The sequence below is a fragment of the Eleutherodactylus coqui genome, chromosome 1, assembly GCF_035609145.1.
Source record: "Eleutherodactylus coqui strain aEleCoq1 chromosome 1, aEleCoq1.hap1, whole genome shotgun sequence".
Taxonomy (NCBI): Eukaryota; Metazoa; Chordata; class Amphibia; order Anura; family Eleutherodactylidae; genus Eleutherodactylus; species Eleutherodactylus coqui.
The window spans coordinates 23,444,479-23,467,803 of record NC_089837.1 but is presented as its reverse complement, the minus strand read 5'-3'; the positions used below and the strand labels follow the sequence as shown (position 1 = coordinate 23,467,803).

The window sequence follows — 23,325 nt, the reverse complement described above, 5'->3', positions numbered from 1 at the left end:
ATAGCTCTACGCTGCTCATAGAGCCTGGCCAACATGTGGAGCGTAGAGTTCCACCGTGTGGGCACGTCGCACAGCAGTCGGTGCACTGGCAGATTAAACCAATGTTGCAGGGTGCGCAGGGTGGCAGCGTCCGTGTGGGACTTGCGGAAATGTGCGCAGAGCCGGCGCACCTTTCCGAGCAGGTCTGACAAGCGTGGGCAGCTTTTCAGAAAGCGCTGAACCACCAAATTAAAGACGTGGGCCAGGCATGGCATGTGCGTGAGGCTGCCGAGCTGCAGAGCCGCCACCAGCTTACGGCCGTTGTCACACACGACCATGCCCGGTTGGAGGCTCAGCGGCGCAAGCCAGCGGTCGGTCTGCTCTGTCAGACCCTGCAGCAGTTCGTGGGCCGTGTGCCTCTTATCTCCTAAGCTGACGCTTGCCCACCGCTGTGCTGCCACGCCGCGCGACACCGACTGCTGGCGACGTGCTGCTGCTGACACATCTTGATTGCGAGACAGAGGTTGCGTTGGAGGAGGAGGAGGAGGGTGCTTTAGTGGAGGAAGCATACACCGCTGCAGATACCACCACCGAGCTGTGGCCCGCAATTCCCGGGTGGGTAGGACGTGAGCGGTCCCAGGCTCTGACTCTGTCCCAGCCTCCACTAAATTCACCCAATGTGCCGTCAGGGAGATATAGTGGCCCTGCCCGCCTGTGCTTGTCCACGTGTCCGTTGTTAAGTGGACCTTGGCAGTAACCGCATTGGTGAGGGCGCGTACAATGTTGCGGGAGACGTGGTCGTGCAGGGCTGGGACGGCACATCGGGAAAAGTAGTGGCGACTGGGAACTGAGTAGCGCGGGGCCGCCGCCGCCATCATACTTTTGAAGGACTCCGTTTCCACAACCCTATACGGCAGCATCTCCAGGCTGATAAATTTGGCTACGTGCACGTTTAACGCTTGAGCGTGCGGGTGCGTGGCGGCGTACTTGCGCTAGCGACGGCTGGACGCTGCGCTGACAGACATTGCTGGATGGGGCCGAGGACAGCGGAGGTGAGGGTGTGGGTGCAGGCCAGGAGACGGTAGTGCCAGTGTCCTCAGAGCGGGGTTGGATCTCAGTGGCAGGTTGGGGCACAGGGGGAGAGGCAGCGGTGCAAACCGGAGGCGGTGAACGGCCTTCGTCCCACCTTGTGGGGTGCTTGGCCATCATATGTCTGCGCATGCTGGTGGTGGTGAGGCTGGTGGTGGCTCCCCGGCTGATCTTGGCGCGACAAAGGTTGCACACCACTGTTCGTCGGTCGTCTGCACTCTCAGTGAAAAACTGCCAGACCTTTGAGCACCTCGGCCTCTGCAGGGTGGCATGGCGCGAGGGGGCGCTTTGGGAAACAGTTGGTGGATTATTCGGTCTGGCCCTGCCTCTACCCCTGGCCACCGCACTGCCTCTTGCAACCTGCCCTGCTGCTGCCCTTGCCTTCCCCTCTGAAGACCTGTCCTCAGTAGGCGTAGCAAACCAGGTGGGGTCAGTCACCTCATTGTCCTGCTGCTCTTCCTCAGAATCCCCGATGCGCTCCTCCCTCGGACTTAATGCCCTTACTACTACCTCACTGATAGACAACTGTGTCTCATCGTCATCGGCCTCCTCACCCACTGAAAGGTCTTGAGACAGTTGCCGGAAGTCCCCAGCCTCATCCCCTGGACCCCGGGAACTTTGCAATGGTTGGGCATCAGTCACGATAAACTCCTCTGGTGGGAGAGGAACCACTGCTGCCCAATCTGAGCAGGGGCCCGAGAACAGTTCCTGGGAGTCTGCCTGCTCCTCAGAATGTCTCATTTTCATGGAGTGAGGAGGCTGGGAGGAAGGAGGAGCAGCAGCCAGAGGATTCTGAGTTGCAGCAGTGGACGGCGCAGAACTCTGGGTGGACGATAGGTTGCTGGAAGCACTTTCTGCCATCCACGACAGGACCTGCTCACACTGCTCATTTTCTAATAAAGGTCTACCGCGTGGACCCATTAAATGTGCTATGAATGTGGGGACGCCAGAACCGTGCCTCTCTCCTAATCCCGCAGCAGTCGGCTGCGATACACCTGGATCAGGAGCTCGGCCTGTGCCCACACCCGGACTAGGGCCTCCGCGTCCTCGGCCTCGCCCACGTCCTCTAGGCCTACCCCTACCCCTCAGCATGCTGTATTACCAGGAATGCAGAAACACAACGCTGTAATTAAATGTGCCGCTTATTGGCCTGTGGTTGGAGGCTGAGTTCGCTTACGGAACGCCAGGAAATAATTTGGCGCAAGCCTGCTGTAACACTTAGCTGGCTGTGTATTTATTTGGAGAACTACTACCCCCAGCAGACACGGACCCAGAACACTGAGCACAGTGACGGGCAGGCCAAATAGATTTTTTTCCAATATTTTTTTGAAAAGGACCACTGCGTATATTCAATCTATAATATATGTCTTCTGGCCCTGCCTACTAAATTCTATCCCTGGAGTATTACTGCAGGGCGCAATGCTCTGCACGGCCGATATACTAAAAAAAAAAAAAAAGTGCAACACTTCTAAAAGCAGCCTCCACACTACTGCACACGGTTAGATGTGGCCCTAAGAAGGACCGTTGGGGTTCTTGGAGCCTACACTAACTCCTAACACTCTCCCTACAGCAGCTCCAACACTATAGCACTGTCCCTCAGCTATCTCACAACGCATCTGAGGCGAGCCGCGGGAGGGGCCGATTTTTATACTCGGGTGACACCTGATCTCGCCAGCCACTCACTGCAGGGGGGTGGTATAGGGCTTGAACGTCGCAGGGGGAAGTTGTAATGCCTTCCCTGTCTTTCAATTGGCCAGATAAGCGCGCTAACAGCTCAGAGATGAAAGTGAAAGTAACCCGAACATCGCGTGGTGCTCGTTACGAGTAACGAGCATCTCGAACACGCTAATATTCGAACGAGTATCAAGCTCGGACGAGTACGTTCGCTCATCTCTATTAAGAACCCTTCCCGCAGTTCAATTCACAGCAGCAGTCTCCAATTTTACTTACAGTGAATAAAATGCCAGAACTGCAGTGCAGACTGACACGTATGCAGACAAGACAATAGGGAAGTCACTTAAATGGCATGCAGTTCAGCAGCGCATCGCTCCGGCTGTGCCTTACAGGTCCTGGGGACAATTTTTATGTGGAAGTGATTTGGGCCTGTGCAGGAGATGGAGGAACAGGTGAGTCGAATATTACAAGACTTTACAGGTGGGCCTGGATTTGTAGTTTCAGGTTGTTTAGGGGTGTGAGGATTTCTGCAGTTAAAGCGTGAAGATAAAATCAAGCCTGGCTCTTGGAGACAAAAGGTTCTGGTTGCAGTATTCAGACCGCAGAGCTTCAAGGTGCAAGAAAAGCTTTTGTTTTGACAAAAGCCACTTGGAAAGTTCTAAGATCTTATTTCCAGCTCCCGTCCAAAGAGTCTGTGAGGAGGAAACTCAACACCTCGCGCCTCGCTCCTGATTTCACACTATGCTGGAGCACAAAGGAGCGTGAGGGCTGGATCGGCAAAGCTGAGCGATTCGCTTTTGCAGAAGAATTTGTGAAAAGGGCATCGGCTTCCCAGCTCTTTGTAAGGAGGACACCTTCCTGCAGGAGGAGGACCTCAAGGACTTCAACAACTCTCGCTGCGAAGAACCTGCACACAAGGCAAACTTCTGGCCAAGATGTTCAATCATGTACTTCTTAGACTACGGTTACCATTTCCAATCCTGGCACAGATTTTGATCACTTTTCATAATTTCAGCACATACGTATACAGCCCAAATAATATGGACTATGCAGAAACATTAGTACTGCCTTATAGAAACTATAAAATACCACCATATAGCTAAAATAGCAATTCCTAAGTAAATGTAATGTACACCGCTATGTAATGCAGGATGGTTGTGAAGAATGTATCAAGTGGGGACCACAAGGCTCTGTCCTGAAGGAGGGAATTGATGGGAAACTGATCAAATTTGCCAACGACACAAAGCAAGGAGGGATAGCTAACACTAGGGAAGAGAGAGAGAGAGAGAGAGAGTATTCAAAAAGATCTAAAAAGCTTGCGCAGTGGGCAGCAACTAACAGAATGGTATTTAACAAGGAGAAATGCAAAGTCCTACATCTGGGCAAGAAAAATGAAGAAAGCACATACAGAATGGGAGGAATGGGGCTAAGCAGCAGCACATGTGAAAAAGACTTGGGTATACTAATAGATCATAGACTGAGCATGAGTCAACAATGTGATGCAGCAGCCAAAAAGGCAAACACAATTCTGGGATGTATTAAGAGAAGCATAGAGTCTAGATCACGTCAGGTCATTATCCCCCTCTACTCTTCCTTAGTCAGGCCTCATCTGGAATACTGGGTCCAGTTCTGGGCATCCCACTTTAAGAAAGACAGACAAACTGGAGCTAGTTCAGAGAAGAGTTACCAAGATGGTGAGCGGTCTGCAAATCATGTCCTATGAGGAACGGTTAAAGGATCTGGGAATGTTTAGCTTGCAAAAAAGAAGGCTGAGAGGAGACTTAAAGGGCGCCGAAACGGTTTCTCCCCCCCCCCCCCCGTTCGGCGCGAGACAACCCCGATGCAGGGACCTAAAGAAAAATCCGCACAGCGCTTACCTGAATCCCCGCGCTCCGGTGACTTCTTACTTACCGGCTGAAGATGGCCGCCGGCATCTTCTCCCTCCGTGGACCGCAGGGCTTCTGTGCGGTCCATTGCCGATTCCAGCCTCCTGATTGGCTGGAATCGGCACGTGACGGGGCGGAGCTACACGGAGCCCCATTGAGAACAGAAGAAGAGCCGGACTGCGCAAGCGCGGCTAATTTGGCCATTAGACGGCGAAAATTAGTCGGCTCCATGGGAACGAGGACGCCAGCAACGGAGCAGGTAAGTGAAAAACTTCTTATAACTTCTGTATGGGTCATAATTAATGCACAATGTACATTACAAAGTGCATTAATATGGCCATACAGAAGTGTATAGACCCACTTGCTGCCGCGGGACAACCCCTTTAATAGCTGTCTACAAATATCTGAAGGGCTGTCACAGTGCAGAGGGATCAGCCCTATTCTCATCCGCACAAGGAAAGACTAGAAGCAATGGGATGAAACTGAAAGGGAGGAGACACAGATTAGATATTAGACAGTGAGGGGGATCAATGAGTGGAACAGGCTACCACAGGAGGGGGGGGGGGAGGAGCTCTCCTTCAATGGAAGTCTTCAGAGTCTGGACAGACATATGTGTGGGATGATTTAGTGATCGGGCACTGAGCAGGGGGTCGGACCTGATGACCCTGGAGTCTTACTCTTCATCTCAAGCAATCAAATCCGACAGAAGAGATATATACATTTGGTCCTCTTTTGAAGTCTCATTGAGTTAGCCCTGCTATTTTCATATAACCCATAAACCAATGGCCACCTCAGCCATATGTGGCTGCTATAAGGGGTCAGGAGGTCTGGGTTCTGTTGGTAGGATGAGGGCTGCTGGTGTCCATTAAAATCCATCGATGTCTATTGTTTTCTGTGGGGATTTAATCCTTCAATCTCTCTATATCTCCACCACTCAGCCACTTCTCACCAGCCTTCAGTTCATACTGGACAATCCCCTTCAGAGCAAACGTTATGGCACAACATAAAAAATGGATTTCCGTATTTTAAATGGACTTTATTTAGTACATTTCCAGCTCCTCCTATCTCCAAGTCCCCCAAATCACCGACCCTGATAACCGATGCTTAAGTTTAGGAACATCTCAGTCAATTTCCAAAAGATCTATATTTATAGAAGAGCAATTAAGGCAGCAGGGGAGAAACAATAGAACATTTGTTATATAATACATATAAAAGTCTCATAGAAAACGTTACTTTAGAACCACAAAGAGTCATCTCTGCGGAGAAGGTGCAGACGGTGCAATGTGGGTCTCCGCCAAATCCACAACCTCAGTGAAAACCTTCATGGATATCATATCTGGTGCCCATATTAGTTATTTCACCATTTCCCCTACACAGCAACATAGGGGGAGGGTGGAGTCCTATTGATGTGGAAGGCCCAACCCCCGAGGACGCCACAAAGTAGCATGTATACAAGTAAACTGGTACATTGAGGATGGACATAGGCTATAAGACTGATATTTGTAGAAGAGTGGCTAAGGCAGCAAGAGGTAATCATTAGAACAGATGTAAAAAAAAAGTCTGATTGAAAAAAGGCCAAAAAATAAAAAAATAATTGGATTTAAAATCTCACCAGAAAAGGTGCAGACTGTGCAGTGTGGGCCTCCACCAAACTTAGTGAAAAACTTGTGCCCATATTAGTTATCCCAATGTTTCCCCCATACAGGAGTGTATGGGGAGAGTTGAAGGCCCACCCCCGAGGATTCTACAATGTAGTATGTATATAAGTAAGTGGATACATTTAGGTTGGACACAGACTATAAGAGCCTTATGATATTTCTTATCTAACATATGTAAAAGTCTCATAGAAAGGACAAACATTTTACTTTAGAACTACAAAGACTAATCTCTCTCTGCGGTGGAAGTCTCCGACAAATCCGGAGCTGTAGTAAAGGCCTTCAGGGATATCAGATCTGGTGCCCACATTTAGTTCTCTCACTGTTTCCCACACACAGGTGTATATGGGGAGGTGGAGTCATCGGATCTGTATAGAAGCTGATACATTTAGGTTGGACACAGTCTAGAAATAATGGAAAAAACAGAAATGGCGGAAAGGCCATTAAGAACACAGAAGCACAATACCCTGTTTCGACCCCATGATCCCCTCCAGAAATCATATATAAGTGGTCTTTGAGAGGACACTTGGAGTATTCCTTTAAAAACCCCAAAATACTAGATTAGGACTAATTGTTTCACCCTTCCCTTTGTGTAAAAAGTCATGTAAATCTTTTCCTATAAAGACCATCTGGGGAAGTGTTATGCTTCCCTGTACAAACAACCAGCAAGGGGTGGCTACACCAACACTCGTGAATGACAAGCCATCTACCCATCCTCAGACTCCTATGCCACCAAGAATCATGCAGCCGTATGAAGTGACCTCTACTTTATGGTCTAAGGGCCAACCCCCCCCCCCCCCCCCCCCCCAAAGAAACTTAGTGGTATCCCCAAAATGACAGCCAAATGACTAATCTGCACGAAATTTACCACACAGGTAAATCAGGCCCTTTGAAGGTTGTAGACCAGGCTTCAGCTCTCTAGGACCTACCGTTCGTGACACATTCGTAGATGATCAGAATACAGCCAAACAACTGCTCTGCACCAAATTTGCCACCCAGGTAAACCAGGCGCTTTGGAAGGTTGTAGACCTTGTTCCTGCTCTTCAGGACCTTCTGCTCTCAACATAGTTGCAAAAGATTGGCAGCTAAATGCAGATATTAATAGGTCTTCAGGACACGACTGGCCAGGTGGCTCATCTCTGGGCACAACATCCTGTTATTTATCTTCCCTTGCCATGAACAGACTGAATTTTAGCATTCTCATAAATTGAACCCCTTTTAACCTACTCATGGAGCGCTGTACTTGGACGAAAGACCCCTGCAGCCAAGTGCAAAGCTGTTACGCAAACGTCCGGAACCTCTCACCCGGCCCAAGCCCGTCGTCGTATTCTGTTTCTTTGCAAATACGTTGGAGAACACGGTCGGACATGGAGAGACAAAACTATCTAAAGCCTCCTGCATTGCGGTTTTATCTGTGTGGTGCAGCTTGGTCCAGGCCTCACTATATTCTCCTCAATGTAAATACATATATGTGAGGTGGGTATTTGGATGTGTTGGTTTACTGCAGTACACAGCGCCCCTATGCTGGTCATGGTCAGGAGGAGGACAGCAGGGTCAGAGCAGTTACCAAACAAGCAGCAGCTGAGACTGCATCCATGAATGCATCGAGAACAGTAGATTCCGGTGAGCTGAGAGCCAGTCCAAAACCTCCCGAAACACCCGATTTACCCATTGGGTAAGTTTGGTCCAGTGTTTTGGTTGGACATAAAGACCATACAGCAGAAAGTTGTTTATAGATATAGATTGAGTGGCTACACCAAAGTGTTTCATATGGGAATACCTCTTTAAGGAGCAATTAGGGTAAAATTGTGTTCAACCTAGTGCAGGGGCTGATGGGACAGTACACAATGCAGGAATTTAAAGACCACCAAACAGACAATACCGTCACGGTCCGATGGTCGGCACTTGGCATATAGTTTTGCCTCTTTAAATTGGTTATAATACAAGGAGACATTTTTGGGCTGCTTCAATTCTAACAGTACCAGCCACACCGCGCCCCTCACAGCAGTGCCAGCCTGATGGTTAGGGGCTGCACTGAATGGCATCACGGGCTATACGTGGCCTCAGGACCCTAGGCAATCCTGCTTTGCATGAGCCAATTTTTTTATTTGATTAGTTGGAACATAGACTGGTCGGCAAAGTACTTTAAAGTGAGCCATCTTCCTAATTCATGAGTCAATTAGTTAGCCACCTTCCCAGTTGGCGAGCCATCACCCCATACCTAGATCTGAAAGCCATGGCCGCCCTCCTTCCCTTTTTATAAGATAAACATCAGGGATCTAAACATCAGTAGGGAGATCTAAGACGCTGGGAACTCTCTTTGTATAATATGGAGTTCGGATCATGGGAAATGTGTTCATCTACAGCATCTTCAATATGATCCAGTCATTGGGCAGCAGATTAGACTACAGAATGGCAAACTAAACTCTCATAGTCAACAACTTTGATTTGTTCTACTTTGTAGCACACTTTTGGGGTTATGATCCATGAAGGTAAAGTTTCTAGGGAACATGTTGGTCCATAAGATCCATCAGAGTTGGTGTGTTACATATTCACTACGTAAAGTCCGCCCCAGTGAAAACAGGAGTTGAAATAATTTCATGGCCTGAAGAGGTCCACAACATCTCCAACATGAGAAGTTTATATAAAGTTCCAGTGAAGGTCATCAGCAGTCTGCATTGATGGACGCCCGCTCTCCTTGTAGAAGACCCTGTGTCTCCTCACTCTCTTCTCGGCAACGTCTACACATCAATGGTTTGTGCAACCCATTGTAAAGTCCGGTGCCTAACAAGAGAATGATGAAGCCCAATATCTGCAGAGCATGAAACTTCTCCCACCCCACTGCGAGGCTGACCACCCAGATGACCACAGTCCGGAGGCTGTCGAGCACCATACGGGTGGTGGCACTGATTTCTTTGGTGACACTGATACCAGCAAAGTTGAAGAAGGCGATGCTGCTGATGTTGCCTAGCAGAGCCAAAATTATGAGAGGTTGGTTCCCCATTTGGCAAAAAGCGTCCAAGGAATCCTCCAGGACCCCACGGTCGCTGCTGCTGAAGTCACCGGCTGGGATGTAGTAGAAGGGGATCAACAGTAAGGAGAGGATGCAAAATCCAAACAGACCTGCAAAAGACAAACCAATCACTGTTAGTCTGTGTTGTGCCCAATATGGTCTTCAAGGAGATGTCCACTTTGGAGCACCGCTCCCAAAATTATGTCCGGACCACAAGACTGATCTTTATGATCAAACAATAGGAGGGGCTCTACTACTTTGTAAGGGTAAAAAACACAGGATATAGTCAAAAAAAACAAATCCAGAGCTAAATCTCAGTACTGGTGTCCTATAGTGACCTAACAATAGCGTACTTGAATAGGAAGGCCTGAATGCACTACATGATGGTATAATGTAAGACCCCTGGGGGCCCCGGAACATTGATTTCAATATTGTGTTGAGGCCCCTGTAAGACATTGCAATTGGATTTTACTTTCTAAGTTGAAGAGTAGCAGTGAGAAGCGGAAAGCCACTTCCCCATGTCACCGCTATCATGTCTGAGGTAAGAAAAGCGTACTGGAAGTGGTGTCCTCCTGCTACAATAGGGGCCGCTCATGCAGAAAGTCATCTACGGTCTTCAGTTACGGGCAGCATGGGACCTGTCCACGTCGCCACAGGGGTAGTTGACAGAGGGGAAAATTGAGAATGGGATGGGTAACCAGCAAGTCCAAGGTTGTCACGGGTGACACCACCATTCCTTCCTTCTGGTGCGACTCCTCAATAGACTAAACAGAGTCCACACAGAATAAGTACTTTTCTGGACACACCGGGAACGGTCGATGAGGTCCGCTTTACTGAACGTAGCAAATTCAATCAACAGTATTACAGTAAATTGAGCGTAGCAGCGGTGGAGGTACACGGGGCATTCACACCAAGTCCACAGTCCCAGTTATTTGTGACTTGTCTCTCTCAACACCTGACAGTCATCTTGTAGGCACTTGGTATGATTAGCATAGGCCGCACATCCAACCATCTCTCAGCCGCCTCCACTTTCCCTACACACAGACCAATGGTGTCTGTGTGCAGGCAGACTCAACTACTCACTACTTCCTCCTCCTCCTCCTCCTCCCTCCATCCCTCACATACACCTTGCAATCACATCTATAAAGCACGATCATGTGACTAACAAATGATACAATTTCCAGACTATTAACCCTTGTGGTGCTGCAGACATGCAATACACATAATACTGATTCATCCCACAAGCAAAGCAAGGACATTACAAAAGGCACAGAACAAACAGATCATTCGCGCACATTCTGGAAACTTCCACTAACTTCAGGCCACTACATTTTCCTTACTTCAGTCACAGTGGCGGTCCCACAGAGGAGGCAGAAAGCAGATTTCAGCTTCTCACGCTACTCTTCAACTTTGCAATTGGGTTTTACGCTCTTACAGGGGCCACAAAAATTGAAATCCATGTTTTAAGGCCCATTACATTGTGGCTGTGGCATAATTATGGATATGGAAACGCTGCATCTCCCACAATGCACCACTGTGGGACATGTTTCTAGATATTCAGCCAGCAAGGGGCTGCAGGTTGTTTAGCTTGAGAGCTAACAGAAAACCAGCAAAGAATGTAGCTCTGGCTGTGACTAGAGCGAGACAGGATCTGGTACCAGAGAAGCTATAGTAGAACTGGCACTCACCCTCTGTGCCCACAGCTCGCAGCGGGTGGACGTTGTGCTTGTAGACGAACTTCTCTTCCAAGACCATCTGGATGGCTACAATAACTTGGGCCATGATGATCAGCAGGTCCCCTGGACAGCGAGAGAAGGAGGAGATGAATGAGACGCTCTAACATCCTGCATGTCCGATGCCGGGGGATCACTTACAGGATCCATTCACATGTAGTGGAAACTACTCCAATACTCACAGCAAAGCATCAGACGAAAGGGTGACGCCTGCCAGGTCCTCACCAGCATCCAGCATGGGGCACAAACTCCGTAGATTTCACCCTTTCAGTTGAAGGTGCGGGTTTTGATGAAATTTTGATGTGGAGTTTGACACTACATGTGAACACACCCTTAAAGCGGCCTCACGGTTGCATTCACAGAACTGTACAATTTGCAGACACGCCCTCTAATGCTGGGCCCCACCCAGTTTTTAAAACATGGCGAGTCCCAGTGCAAATAAATAAAAAGTTGAAAATTTGGCTTAAAGGGCATAACAGATATGCCTCCATGCTAAGTCCAGGGGCCCGAGTGGCCCTTCGCCATGCCTTGCATTGGGTAACTGGAGCAGTTCTGGCACAACAAGAGCCCTCAGGGCGCCTTCACACTGGTGATGAAATCGCACGATTTCCCAGCGCTGTGAAAAATCACAAAATTAATAAGGCAATGGCTCCCTTCACATGTGTGATGTTTTAATGCTTGCGAAGCAGCTTGACAACAAAATGGCAGCATGTCTTATCTTTTTGCCATCTCACCCATTGTTCCCAAGCACCGGCCCCACTGTAGTTAATGGGAGAAGATAGCGATCCCCTGCTGCAGATGTGACAGCTGTGGCAGGGGATTTCTTCATCCCCGAACACTGTGACAACACTGTCAGTGTGCATTGCTGATGGGACTCCCCAAGGTGAAATATAAGCCCTACCCCAAAAATAATCCCTAGCTACAGAATTCCATGACTTTTGACACATCTTTCTAGATGATCACTGAGACTGGTTTGGGTCTTGGATTAGCCCCTCAAACTAGCAGAGCATCCTACAGTACCTGTAATGACATCACTGAGATTCTTCCCGCTGCCCGGACCACTTAGCAGGTCAGCCAACCCCACGACGATCAGTCCGGCAATGGTGACAAAGATCCCGATCCACTGACTGCTCTCCAGCTTCCTCCCCAAGAAGGCAACGGACAGAAGGCCGGTGAAGATGATGACGGCTCCTCGGAGCATCTGGAAGCTGGAGGCGCTGGTCATGTTCAAAGCTGCGATAGGAAAAGGGGAACATATGGGGATATATTAAGCCCAACCACAGAGGCGGCACCGAGTGCACCCAGCATAATGGGAAGGATCAGTACTGTTGTATTATGTCGCCACTGGAAGTTAGGGGTGGCGACATAATAGAGCACTGTTGACAGAGTAATGCCCCCAGCTTCTGATTGGCTGGGGGCATGTGTAATACCCCAAATTCCATTGTCTGGCGGCAGGAGGAGAGCCGGAGGAAGCAGGGCTTCCACAGATCCTAGCAGCAGCGTCTGCATTGAATTTTGCATGGCCTGGAGGGTTAGGGTTACTTTTCCTGTTAGGCTTACATATAATGTAAGTCTAACACGAAAACAAACCCTAACCCTCCAGGCCAGACAAAAATCAATGGAGATGCTGCTGTTAGCATTGAGTATTCCGCCAATCGGGAGCTAGGGTTGTGACAGGGGCGTTCTCCATGGAAGCCCTGTCAAACCCCTAGCTTCTGGTGGCGTCAAGATACAACAGTACCAGAAGGCTCTTAGTACATCTAGGAACCTGAAGCTACAATCCACTTATCTGGTCTGTACTTTGTGATTCAACTTCTCACCATTTTCAGGATCTGTACTTGCTGTCAATGAATAATAATATATTGGTCTACATCCAAAGACAGCAAAACTCAAACAGCCAGTCCTGTCCTTAGCCGAGAAGTAGATACGATTGCATCTGGTCTAGGCAATGCTCTGCGAGCTGAACAGCCTGAAATCCAGACTAATACATTATACATTGGTTTTTCCTCATTGGGTTTTTTTCTTTTTGCCTTCCTCTGGATCAACAAGGGGGGGGGGGGGGGGGGGGGACAAGCTGAACTGTTTGTTACATAACCAGTTCTGTTCTCAGCTGAGAAGTGGATACACAATTATATCTGGTCTAGACAATGCCCTGTGAGCTGACAAGTGAAGACAACTGAATCCAATCAGGACAATGCTCTGTGAGCGCAACACATCAGAAGCAACTGCAGAAATCTGCTAGTTTGCTACAACATATCAGTTTGGAGTCTGAGCTGTTGAGCTCACAGAGCATTGTCTACACTGGATACAATGGTATCTGCTGAAAGCACTAGCCATGTACAGGATTACGGAGTCTGAATGGAAACAAGAGTCTTCTCATTCACTGACAGCAAACTAATATCTTGGTAATGTTGAGGGATTGAAACTCAAAGCATATTAGAAACTTGTGGAACTTATTTATACAGAGATTTTCCTTTATTTGTATAAAACCAGAGTTCCCCTTTCATATAGTATTAGCCGTGCCAGCAAGGACTCGGCTCTGTACTCACCCACATACATGATGCTGGTGCCCGTCATGTCACAGATAGCCGGAGGAAGAAAGAGAAGAGAGTTGAAGGGCTGAGAAGGCGCCAGGGTCGGTTCTGGGGATCGCCGGTCCTTGAGCACCAGGATGTAGAACACGGCCAGACAGGAGAGTTCGCCCAGGAACATGCCCACCGCCTGCAAGACAGACAACCCCTTCAGCCTGGCACCAGATGGCGAGACCCTTACCATAGCTCGCCGGCCTTCGGGCCTCGCACAGTGCATTTCCCGCTACGTACCGGACTCTATCTGGGCTCATCTCTGTTTTCAGTTACACTGGCCTCCAGTGTTGAGCAGTTTATGAAGTCTTCGGGTCGGGAGTTCCTGACCCAATTGTCTACAAGTCACTGGGAATCATAGCCGATTCCGACTGAAATCAATGGCAGTAAAAGTGTGCGTGCGTGTGCCATTAATGTGGCTCAGCTGCCAGCGCTCGTCCATTTCAGCGTCGGGGTCCTCGGCTCAAGTCCCATCAAGGTCAACATCTGGATGGAGTTTTTCCAGAGTTAGGCCCAATGCACTGCGGGACCCGGAGCGGGCGTTAGCCTCCAGATCCCGCAGCAAATACTGCCCAAGACATGCTACGCAAAACGCTTTTCCATGCCAACGAGCGAAATCAAGAAGAAAAAAAAAAAACGCAGTATGTCCTATTCTAGTGCGAGCCTAGTACGGACATATCAGTCAATGGAAGCCGTCAGTCCATGGCGATTTGCCGCGGATCCGCATAATTGCTGGCGCGTCATTTATTGCGCCAGCCGACACGTCTGCAGCACAGAGAAGAGGAGAACTGACAGGTACATGGGGGTCACCGCTGCGCCACAGGGTCTGATTCCGCTGCAAGATCTCGCAATTGGAATCCGACCCGGCAGTGTGCATTCGGCCTTAAACTTACAACTCCAGCACTGCAAGATGGCAGTGCCGACTACTGAGCCACCACAGGCAGTGCCGACTACTGAGCCACCACAGGCAGTGCCGACTACTGAGCCACCACAGGCAGTGCCGACTACTGAGCCACCACAGGCAGTGCCGACTACTGAGCCACCACAGGCAGTGCCGACTACTGAGCCACCACAGGCAGTGCCGACTACTGAGCCACCACAGGCAGTGCCGACTACTGAGCCACCACAGGCAGTGCTGACTACTGAGCCACCACACTTGTCCGTTCTGCTCAGGATAAGAACAACAAGAATAAACACAAAGAAGATAAAAACACCTGATGTCGCCCATGGTCAGATTTGAACCTACCACTCCACTGCAAAGCAGCAGTGCTAACAACTGAGCCACCGCACCTGGCCCTCCTCACCAGAGGAGAACAAACAACATCCATATGCAGTCATTGGAAAGATTTGAACCCAGGCAACTGTGCTAATAACTGAGCCACCATTCTGATTCTCCTTCTCCGCTGGAGGAGGGGGTAAAGAAGAAGGAAGAACAAGAAGAAAGTGGATGAGAAGAATAAGGAGAAGAAAAGGGAGAAAAAAAAGGAAGATGGTGATGATGGAGAAGAAGATCTATTTTCTAGAGAAAAAAAGAAACAGGAGGAGAAAGAAGGAAGCAGCTTGGTGGCTCAGTGGTTAGCAGCGCTGCCTCGTAGCTCTGCCGTTGCAGGTTCACTGCTAACTATGAACATCTGCAGGGAGTTTATGTTCTTTTTGCGTTTATTCATATTAGATGACCAGATCAGATTTTGTGCATTTCAACTCGATTTTGTTGCCCAGCCAAATCACAACAACCAACACTAGTAGCCTGATGATCATCAGTCAACGGGGGGCGCTCTCTGCGGCCAGGACTCAAGAGAAAACTAAAGGCCCTTTTACCTGGGCCATAAAATACGTAGCACATGTATATCTGCGGTGGATGTTAGACCCCCATAGCCTATATTATTACCGGTATAATACGCCGGTGTGAGCGAGCCCTAAAGCGTCACCCAACAATGAGCTAGCCCTCGCTCATCGCCTGATCGCATCTTAACCACCGTGGTCGGCCGCAAATGCCCCCTGTGAGCGGCTGGCAGGCTGTCTGCAGGGATTAATGGCTTCACCCCCCAGTAGTCGGATGAGCGGGGACCCCCCGGACGGCCAGCACTCACCTGGAGGAACGGATGCTGAAACTGATGACTTTGGGATCCTTTACATCCCTCAGCGCTAAAGTTGTCGGCCCACCTACAAGACAAACGGGGGAGGGTTACTGGAGGCGGGCAGACCCCCCAGAGGGCATATATCTATATTAAATCCCAGTTCGGCACTATGCAGCAATTCCAGCAACCTCATTGGTTCTGATTCACAATTCCAGGAAGGTCATTGGTTGTTTGGCTTGTGTGATTCAACCTCATTGGTTGTTTGGGTTCCCTGATTCAACCTGATTGGTTGTTAGTGCCGAACTGGGGTTTAATATAGATAGATGCCCCCAGAAGTGTTCACACCTCTTTTTTCGGAGGGCAGGGAGATAAAACACAACGGATCGGCCAATTCTTTTTTACAGCATTAATCCTGCAGCATAAACGACCAGATCTGTTTTTTCTGCGTCCGTGAGATTACAACAAGACCAATATTTTGACATCGCTGCATTCAAAGTCCCACAACTTTATTCTCCGCATTGACACAGCTCTGCGAGGGCTGGAGATCTTATTGGTAGCACTCTGGGGTACATACAGCGTTTCTGATCACTTGGATTGCTTTTTTGGAGGTGAAATTAATAAAAAAAAAAAAAAAAAAAAATTAAAAAATTAAAAATACGGAGGCAAAACGCTTCAGACTTTTCCCACCCGCAGCCTTTGCTGTGCAGGAGAAATAGTGAGTTTCATTTATCGCACAGTTTATACCAAATATGTGGCTTTTTAAATAAAACAAAAAGTATTTTTTATATATTTTTATTTATTTATTACGGCCCCGTAGGGGACTTGAACCATTAAAGCTCTGATCGCTATGATAATGCATTATCGCTCACAGTAGTGAACTCCTTCTGTGAGCCCATTTACAAGCAGGGATCTACATTGATCACTGGATGGGGGAGGGGCACAGCACGGATCAGCAACATCACCGATCCCCGCTGTTGCAGGAGGCCGGCTATCAGACACAGCCACAGCCTCATTTCTGATTCGCCTCATCCATAGGAAGTTTATGTCCCTGTTGCGTTAACCACTATCCTGCCGGGACGTGGACTTATGTCCTGTGGCATTGAGGGGTTAAACAGACAACCATATTACAGGTTTCACCTAAGGGCTATCCACATAATGCATCAGAAACCCAATGGGACGTTACAACTCAGCGCCAACCTGCACGGTCCCACATAGTGAACGTCCGCACGAAGCTCGCACTTAAGTGACCCCGTTGTTTTCAGTGGGCGTGGTCACAGGCAGAGTTTCTCTTTGCAGCGACGCTACGAGATAAGAGATATTACACAAGTTCTATCTTTCTGTGAGCAGATATTTCACTCACGGTTTCTGATGGATGAGAAAAAAAAAATAACTCTGTTGCGTCACACGGAGCGGCAAGGGCGCGGCGAGTTATTATATTACCTTATTGAAAATATTTATGATTTTCACCTGCATGCAAATCACATGGTCACTGAAATTAAGCTCATCTACGCATGCGCAGGTTAACATACACACACTAATATTCTCACACACACACTAATACACACACACACACACACACACACCTCTTGACCTAAATACAAATGTTCACACATGAAAGGACAAAGAAATTGGAGGCCAATTTGCACTTAACACAATACCAGACAGGATGAGCAGATGAGTAAATACTTAATCAGTCCACTGAGCTAAGGAATGTGACAGTATGATGTGCACAAAAGGGAGATGGAACAACACCTCTGCAGCGCCACCTATTGGATGATTGGATGGCAGCATTCCTTCAAATCAGTCTATCAATTTCTATGGGTTTTTTTTGTGTTTTTTAAACCAATGATCGGGAAGAGAGATTAGAGGACCCCCCCTCTTGACCTCCTTCAGACCTTTCATCTTCTCCCGCTCCGAAGTTTATTCCATTCTAGAGGGTATTAAAAATGACCAGAAATTTAGACCCCCAAATTCTTCTGCGACAATTTATGAATCCAGCATCCCAGAAAGTGATCCTCTGCAGGACGGCCGGCGGAGCTCCGGGGAGCAGCGGGAGGACCCGGGCCGAGCCTGACAGCTAAGTATTCTTTTGGTTTTTTTCCCTCAGAACTGCAGCTGGGGCTTATTTAAGGGAGAGGGCTTAACCATCTTGCGATTATATCGCCGGCAGCAGCAAAGCGATGTGAGATTTTTCCCAAGAAAAAAAAAGCACTACTGACGCTACAAAACTGCAGGAGCACAGCCGCGATATCACCATGATTTTGTAGCGTCAACCGTGTCAAAAAGGCCTGATACTGCCATATACTTCCCACATATCATACAGATCCCTTAAAATACTGCCACATATAATATGGCAGTACAGATTCCATATAATACTGTCATATAGGTCTCATATAATAGTGCCAAATAACAGCGTCCACATAGTACTGCCATATAATACTGCACTAGAAATCCGGTATAGTTCTCAAATCATACTGCTATATCCTGTCCAGAAAATACTGAGACTTCCCACATAATAATGTAATATAGATTCCACATTATACTGCATCTGGATCCCATATAATACTGCTATATAGCATGCACATATGGGAATACTGCCATATTCTTCCCACATATCATAGATGCTACATAATGCTGCCATATAGTTTCCACATAAGGTTTAATACATCCCATACAACAACGGTATATACTCCCCACCTAATAGTACACCTCTATATTACACATCTATTATCCACGCAGCGCCGGTTATACGGGTTTATTACGCTCCGGCTGGCGGCTCAGGTATGCAGCCGTCCTGTCTGAGTCACAGGTGACGCAGGTAAACAACTCGTGTCCTCAGTCTACAGCGCAGTTCTCCGGGGCGATGTCCGGGAAGCATGCTATGCCCGCCGGGCCACCTACTAGCATGGTTAACCCCCTCATTACCACAGTGGCCAGAGCACCACATATACTAAAACCCGCGGACCCCTCCGTTAGTGTTCTGGCCTACTTTGATCTAGGTGCTTCTTAAAGGGTCTCCTAGGATAAGCCGTCACTTCCGGATCTGTGGGGTCTGTCGGCGGGACCGCAGGGGTCTGAGCCCAAACCATCTGTAGTGATGGTAGATCTCAGCATGGCAATACCCCTTTATAGCAGGAGTGGGGGGGACGGAGGAGGGGCGCCGCTGCACCCAACTGATGGAGGGCATCACATCCGCAGGTAAAATGCACGCTGGCGAGCGCAAAACCGGGCAGCCAATCACAGCCAATATGGCGCGGCCCGGTGAGGTCAGCCTCACCGAGGGGAAGGCGTCCTTTCTGCTCAGCGGAACAGAAACCAGTTTCACTTCCAGCGGAGGATTAATCAGTGATGGGTGACCCGTAATAACCCAGAATGTGCCAGAACCTGAGATAAACACAGACACCTCCGCACCGAGAAGTAGTCGTGCTGCAATACCTGTCCTGCAGGTCTGTATAGCTAGAGGTGGTACAACAGGGTACTAGAGCCTCCATGCCCACCTGTATCACATCTTGTATCCAAGCTAGAGGCGGTACAACAGGGTACTAGAGCCTCCATGCCTGCCCGTATCACATCTTGTATCCAAGCTAGAGGCGGTACAACAGGGTACTAGAGCTTCCATGCCTGCCCGTATCACATCTTGTATCCAAGCTAGAGGTGGTACAACAGGGTATGACAGCCTCCATGCCCGCCCGTATCACATCTTGTATCCAAGCTAGAGGTGGTACAACAGGGTACTAGAGCCTCCATGCCCACCTGTATCACATCTTGTATCCAAGCTAGAGGTGGTACAACAGGGTACTAGAGCCTCCATGCCCACCTGTATCACATCTTGTATCCAAGCTAGAGGTGGTACAACAGGGTACTAGAGCCTCCATGCCCACCTGTATCACATCTTGTATCCAAGCTAGAGGTAGTACAACAGGGTACTAGAGCCTCCATGCCCGCCTGTATCACATCTTGTATCCAAGCTAGAGGCGGTACAACAGGGTACTAGAGCACTATGCACTCCTGGGGGGGGGGGGGTGTGATGTTATAGTGCACACGCCATGCATGGAGGCCTAGGAGTACATGAAGTACAGAACAGCAGTTGTAGGGGGCGCTGTTACTTCTGCACCCCCCCCCCCTCCCCTCCCCTCCCCTCTGACCAGGCATTAGGGACAGCCAGTGGTGGTTGTGACGCTACATGACTAAGAGGCTCAGGCTGACAGATGTCCCTGCGCCGACCACAAGGGTCCTGAGTGGAGGGACTGCTGACTCAGGCGGAGGTTTCCTGTGACGGCGGTGACTCAGGATCCGTGCGCCCCTCAGTCATGTGACCGCGGTTCACATAAGTGGCTCCAAAAGTGCAAACATGGAGTAAATAAGCTGAGATAACGAAGAGGAGGGCGACTCATCCGAGTCTACAGCCTGCTGATCCTACTGGGCTGCTGACTGCAGGGGATGGATGGGGCCAAAAAATGGCAGCAGGGGCCCCGGGGGCACGCAGACCCTCAGAGGAAGAGAGGTTACTAGTCTGTATAGAACCGCAGGACCCCCGGGGGCACGCAGACCCTCAGAGTAGAGGTTACTAGTCTGTATAGAACCACAGGACCCCCGGGGGCACGCAGACCCTCAGAGTAGAGGTTACTAGTCTGTATAGAACCACAGGACCCCCGGGGGTGGGGGGGGGGGGGTGGGGGCGCAGACCCTCAGAGGGGGAGAGGTTACTAGTCTGTATAGAACCACAGGACCCCCTTGGGGGGGGGGGGGGGGCGCAGACCCTCAGAGGGGGAGAGGTTACTACTCTGTATAAAAGCGCAGGACCCCCGGGGGCGCACAGACCCTCAGAGGGGGAGAGGTTACTACTCTGTATAGAACCACAGGACCCCCGGGGGCGCGCAGACCCTCAGAGGAGGGGAGGTTACTACTCTGTATAGAACCGCAGGACACCCGGAGCGAGCGGAATGCGCTGTGGAGCGTCGCACCAAACATTATGCAGCAAAGCACAAGAGCGCAATCCGCGTCACTATTTGGGGAGGATTTTTGGTGCAGATCCCCCCATCTGTAGAGGTGGTCCCGCCCCAGCAACTGTAGAGGTGGCCGGGCTCACCCGCTCCGCTGCCCCTGTAGGGGTGGCCGGGCTCACCCGCTCCGCTGCCCCTGTAGGGGTGGCCGGGCTCACCCGCTCTGCTGCCCCTGTAGGGGTGGCCGGGCTCACCCGCTCTGCTGCCCCTGTAGGGGTGGCCGGGCTCACCCGCTCTGCTGCCCCTGTAGGGGTGGCCGGGCTCACCCGCTCTGCTGCCCCTGTAGGGGTGGCCGGGCTCACCCGCTCTGCTGCCCCTGTAGGGGTGGCCGGGCTCACCCGCTCTGCTGCCCCTGTAGGGGTGGCCGGGCTCACCCGCTCTGCTGCCCCTGTAGGGGTGGCCCCGCCCACTCTCCCCATTGCTAGAACGGACACACTGCGGATATAAGATTCTGGAAGCACAAATTTTGCGCAGACCTCCGCCTTGCTGCTGACCGCCCCGAGAGAGCGTGAATCACGGCCCGATATCGCGCTCGCCAGAATGTGATTTCCTCGCTGCGAGGCGTTTTTATATCAGAACCGCCTGGCATCACTTCAAGAGAGCGGTGATCGGCGCCGCGGCAGGCTGTCGCAGAGTCTCTCCCATTCTTTTCAATGGGAGCGCCTGATGCGCTGCACCCTGCCGCCGCCGATGTGAGGCCCCGCCCATACAGGGGCCCCATTTACAAGAACGGGGCTCATATTCATGCGAGTTTAGAGTGCCTCGCCAGCCTCTGGGTTCTGTCCCAGAGTAAGGCCGCCTGCAGACGGGCGGAAATTCCGCGGCGGGGTTTCCACCGCTGGAAGCCAGCATAGGATTGCATTAACAAACGCAATCCTAAGCAGACGGCCGCGCAAAATATCGCGTGGCAAACAAAAACCGCAGCATGTTCTATTTCGAGCCCCGCACAGAAAAGTCACTCACCCGCCGCCGGCTCCGGTCTGCGCATGCGCTGCGCGGGTGAGTCCGCGCTGCTCTCTGCAGGCACTCGGGTCGGGTCCCGCGGCGAGAATTCTCGCTGCCGCATCCGACCCGGCCGTCTGCAGGCGGCCTAAGACCGAGGCTCCTGTAGGCGTAGATCGGGAGATCGTGAAGGGAGGGCGATCGCGGGCTGCTGCGTGTAACTGCGCATTACTGTACTTTCACAGCGGCACAGAACGGCCGCACCGCGGGGTAACGCGCAGCCCAATCAGTCACCGGGGTCATCGATTTCCCCATGAAGTCCTGCGTTTGCACATGTGGTTGTCTAAACCCCAATAGTGCCAACACAGCGCCCACCCCAGAGGCACAACGCCCACCTGCCAGTGCAGTGCCCACCCCAGAGGCACAGCGCCCACCTGCCAGTGCAGTGCCCACCCCAGAGGCACAGCGCCCACCTGCCAGTGCAGTGCCCACCCCGGAGGCGCAGCGCCCACCCGCCAGTGCAGTGCCCACCCCGGAGGCGCAGCGCCCACCCGCCAGTGCAGTGCCCACCCCGGAGGCGCAGCGCCCACCCCGGGGCTCTCGGGATGCTCTGCGGCTCCACCTTCTATCAGCAGCACTGATCGCTCCTGTTTGTTACAGTGTATCAGCCCGGCAGGCCGGGGATTTCCTAGACTGGATACATTGTAACAAACCCTCAGCTGCAGGAAGTACTCAGCCTGCTACAATGTATCAGTGCAGGCGGTCCGCCCGGGGAGCAGGGCGGCCTCTGACTGTAACTAATCCCATTCACTACCAGCAAGCAGAGATTCTGAGAGGGAAGACATGAAAGAATAGAAGGTAACGGCGGAGCTATTTATATGGCGGGTGGAGATCAGCGGCGCCCGGCTGTATACCGGCCGCAGGTCACGTGATCAGTGCACCCCCGGGCACAGAGGATGGAGCCGCGGCCCCGGGGTATATCAGCACTGATGCAGCAGAGCCGACTGGGTGGCCGCCCGACCCGGGGGGACTGCGGGTAGCACAGCTCTCACCACCCGACACACTCCGCTCTGCTGCGCCTGCAGGTGATACGTACTTGGCGGACAGCGTGTTGATGGAGCCGGTGACGAGCATCATGCCGGCCAGCAGCAGCTGGTAGGAGGTCCACGCCATCTCCGAGCGCTCAGCCGCCGTCACCTACCGGCTACTGGGGCGGACGGTAAGTACAGCCCGGCGGCCCGTATCCTGCGTGCAAGGGAAGGAGTCATGTGACCGCGAGTCAGAGAGGGCGGGGCGTGTCATCCGGGGGCGGGACACGTGACATGGTATCACACATACAGTGGGGTACAGAGGGCACATATATACTGTATACACACAAGGGGTATACAGAGACCTACAGAGGGCACATATATACTGTATACACAGGGGGCTCATATATACTGTATACACAGGGGGCACATATATACTGTATACACAGGGGGCTCATATATACTGTATACACAGGGGGCACATATATACTGTATACACAGGAGGCACATATATACTGTATACACAGGGGGCACATATATACTGTATACACAGGAGGCACATATATACTGTATACACACAGCTGGGGTACAGAGACCTAGAGGGGGCACATATATACTGTATACACGGGGAGTACAGAGACCTAGAGGGGGCACATATATACT

At 50.7% G+C, this 23,325-nt stretch overlaps 1 protein-coding gene across 1 annotated transcript; it reads right to left on the bottom strand.

Moving 5' to 3' along the window:
- Positions 1–7,078: 7,078 nt before the first annotated feature.
- Positions 7,079–22,913, bottom strand: SLC35F6 (solute carrier family 35 member F6). The gene is made up of 6 exons (XM_066594599.1): positions 22,731–22,913; positions 15,702–15,774; positions 13,579–13,750; positions 12,050–12,262; positions 10,985–11,095; positions 7,079–9,406 (listed from the first exon to the last, which is right to left on the bottom strand). The coding sequence occupies exons 1-6, from the start codon at positions 22,805–22,807 to the stop codon at positions 8,949–8,951; spliced, it is 1,104 nt and encodes a 367-aa protein (XP_066450696.1). The 5' UTR covers positions 22,808–22,913; the 3' UTR covers positions 7,079–8,948.
- Positions 22,914–23,325: the final 412 nt, after the last annotated feature.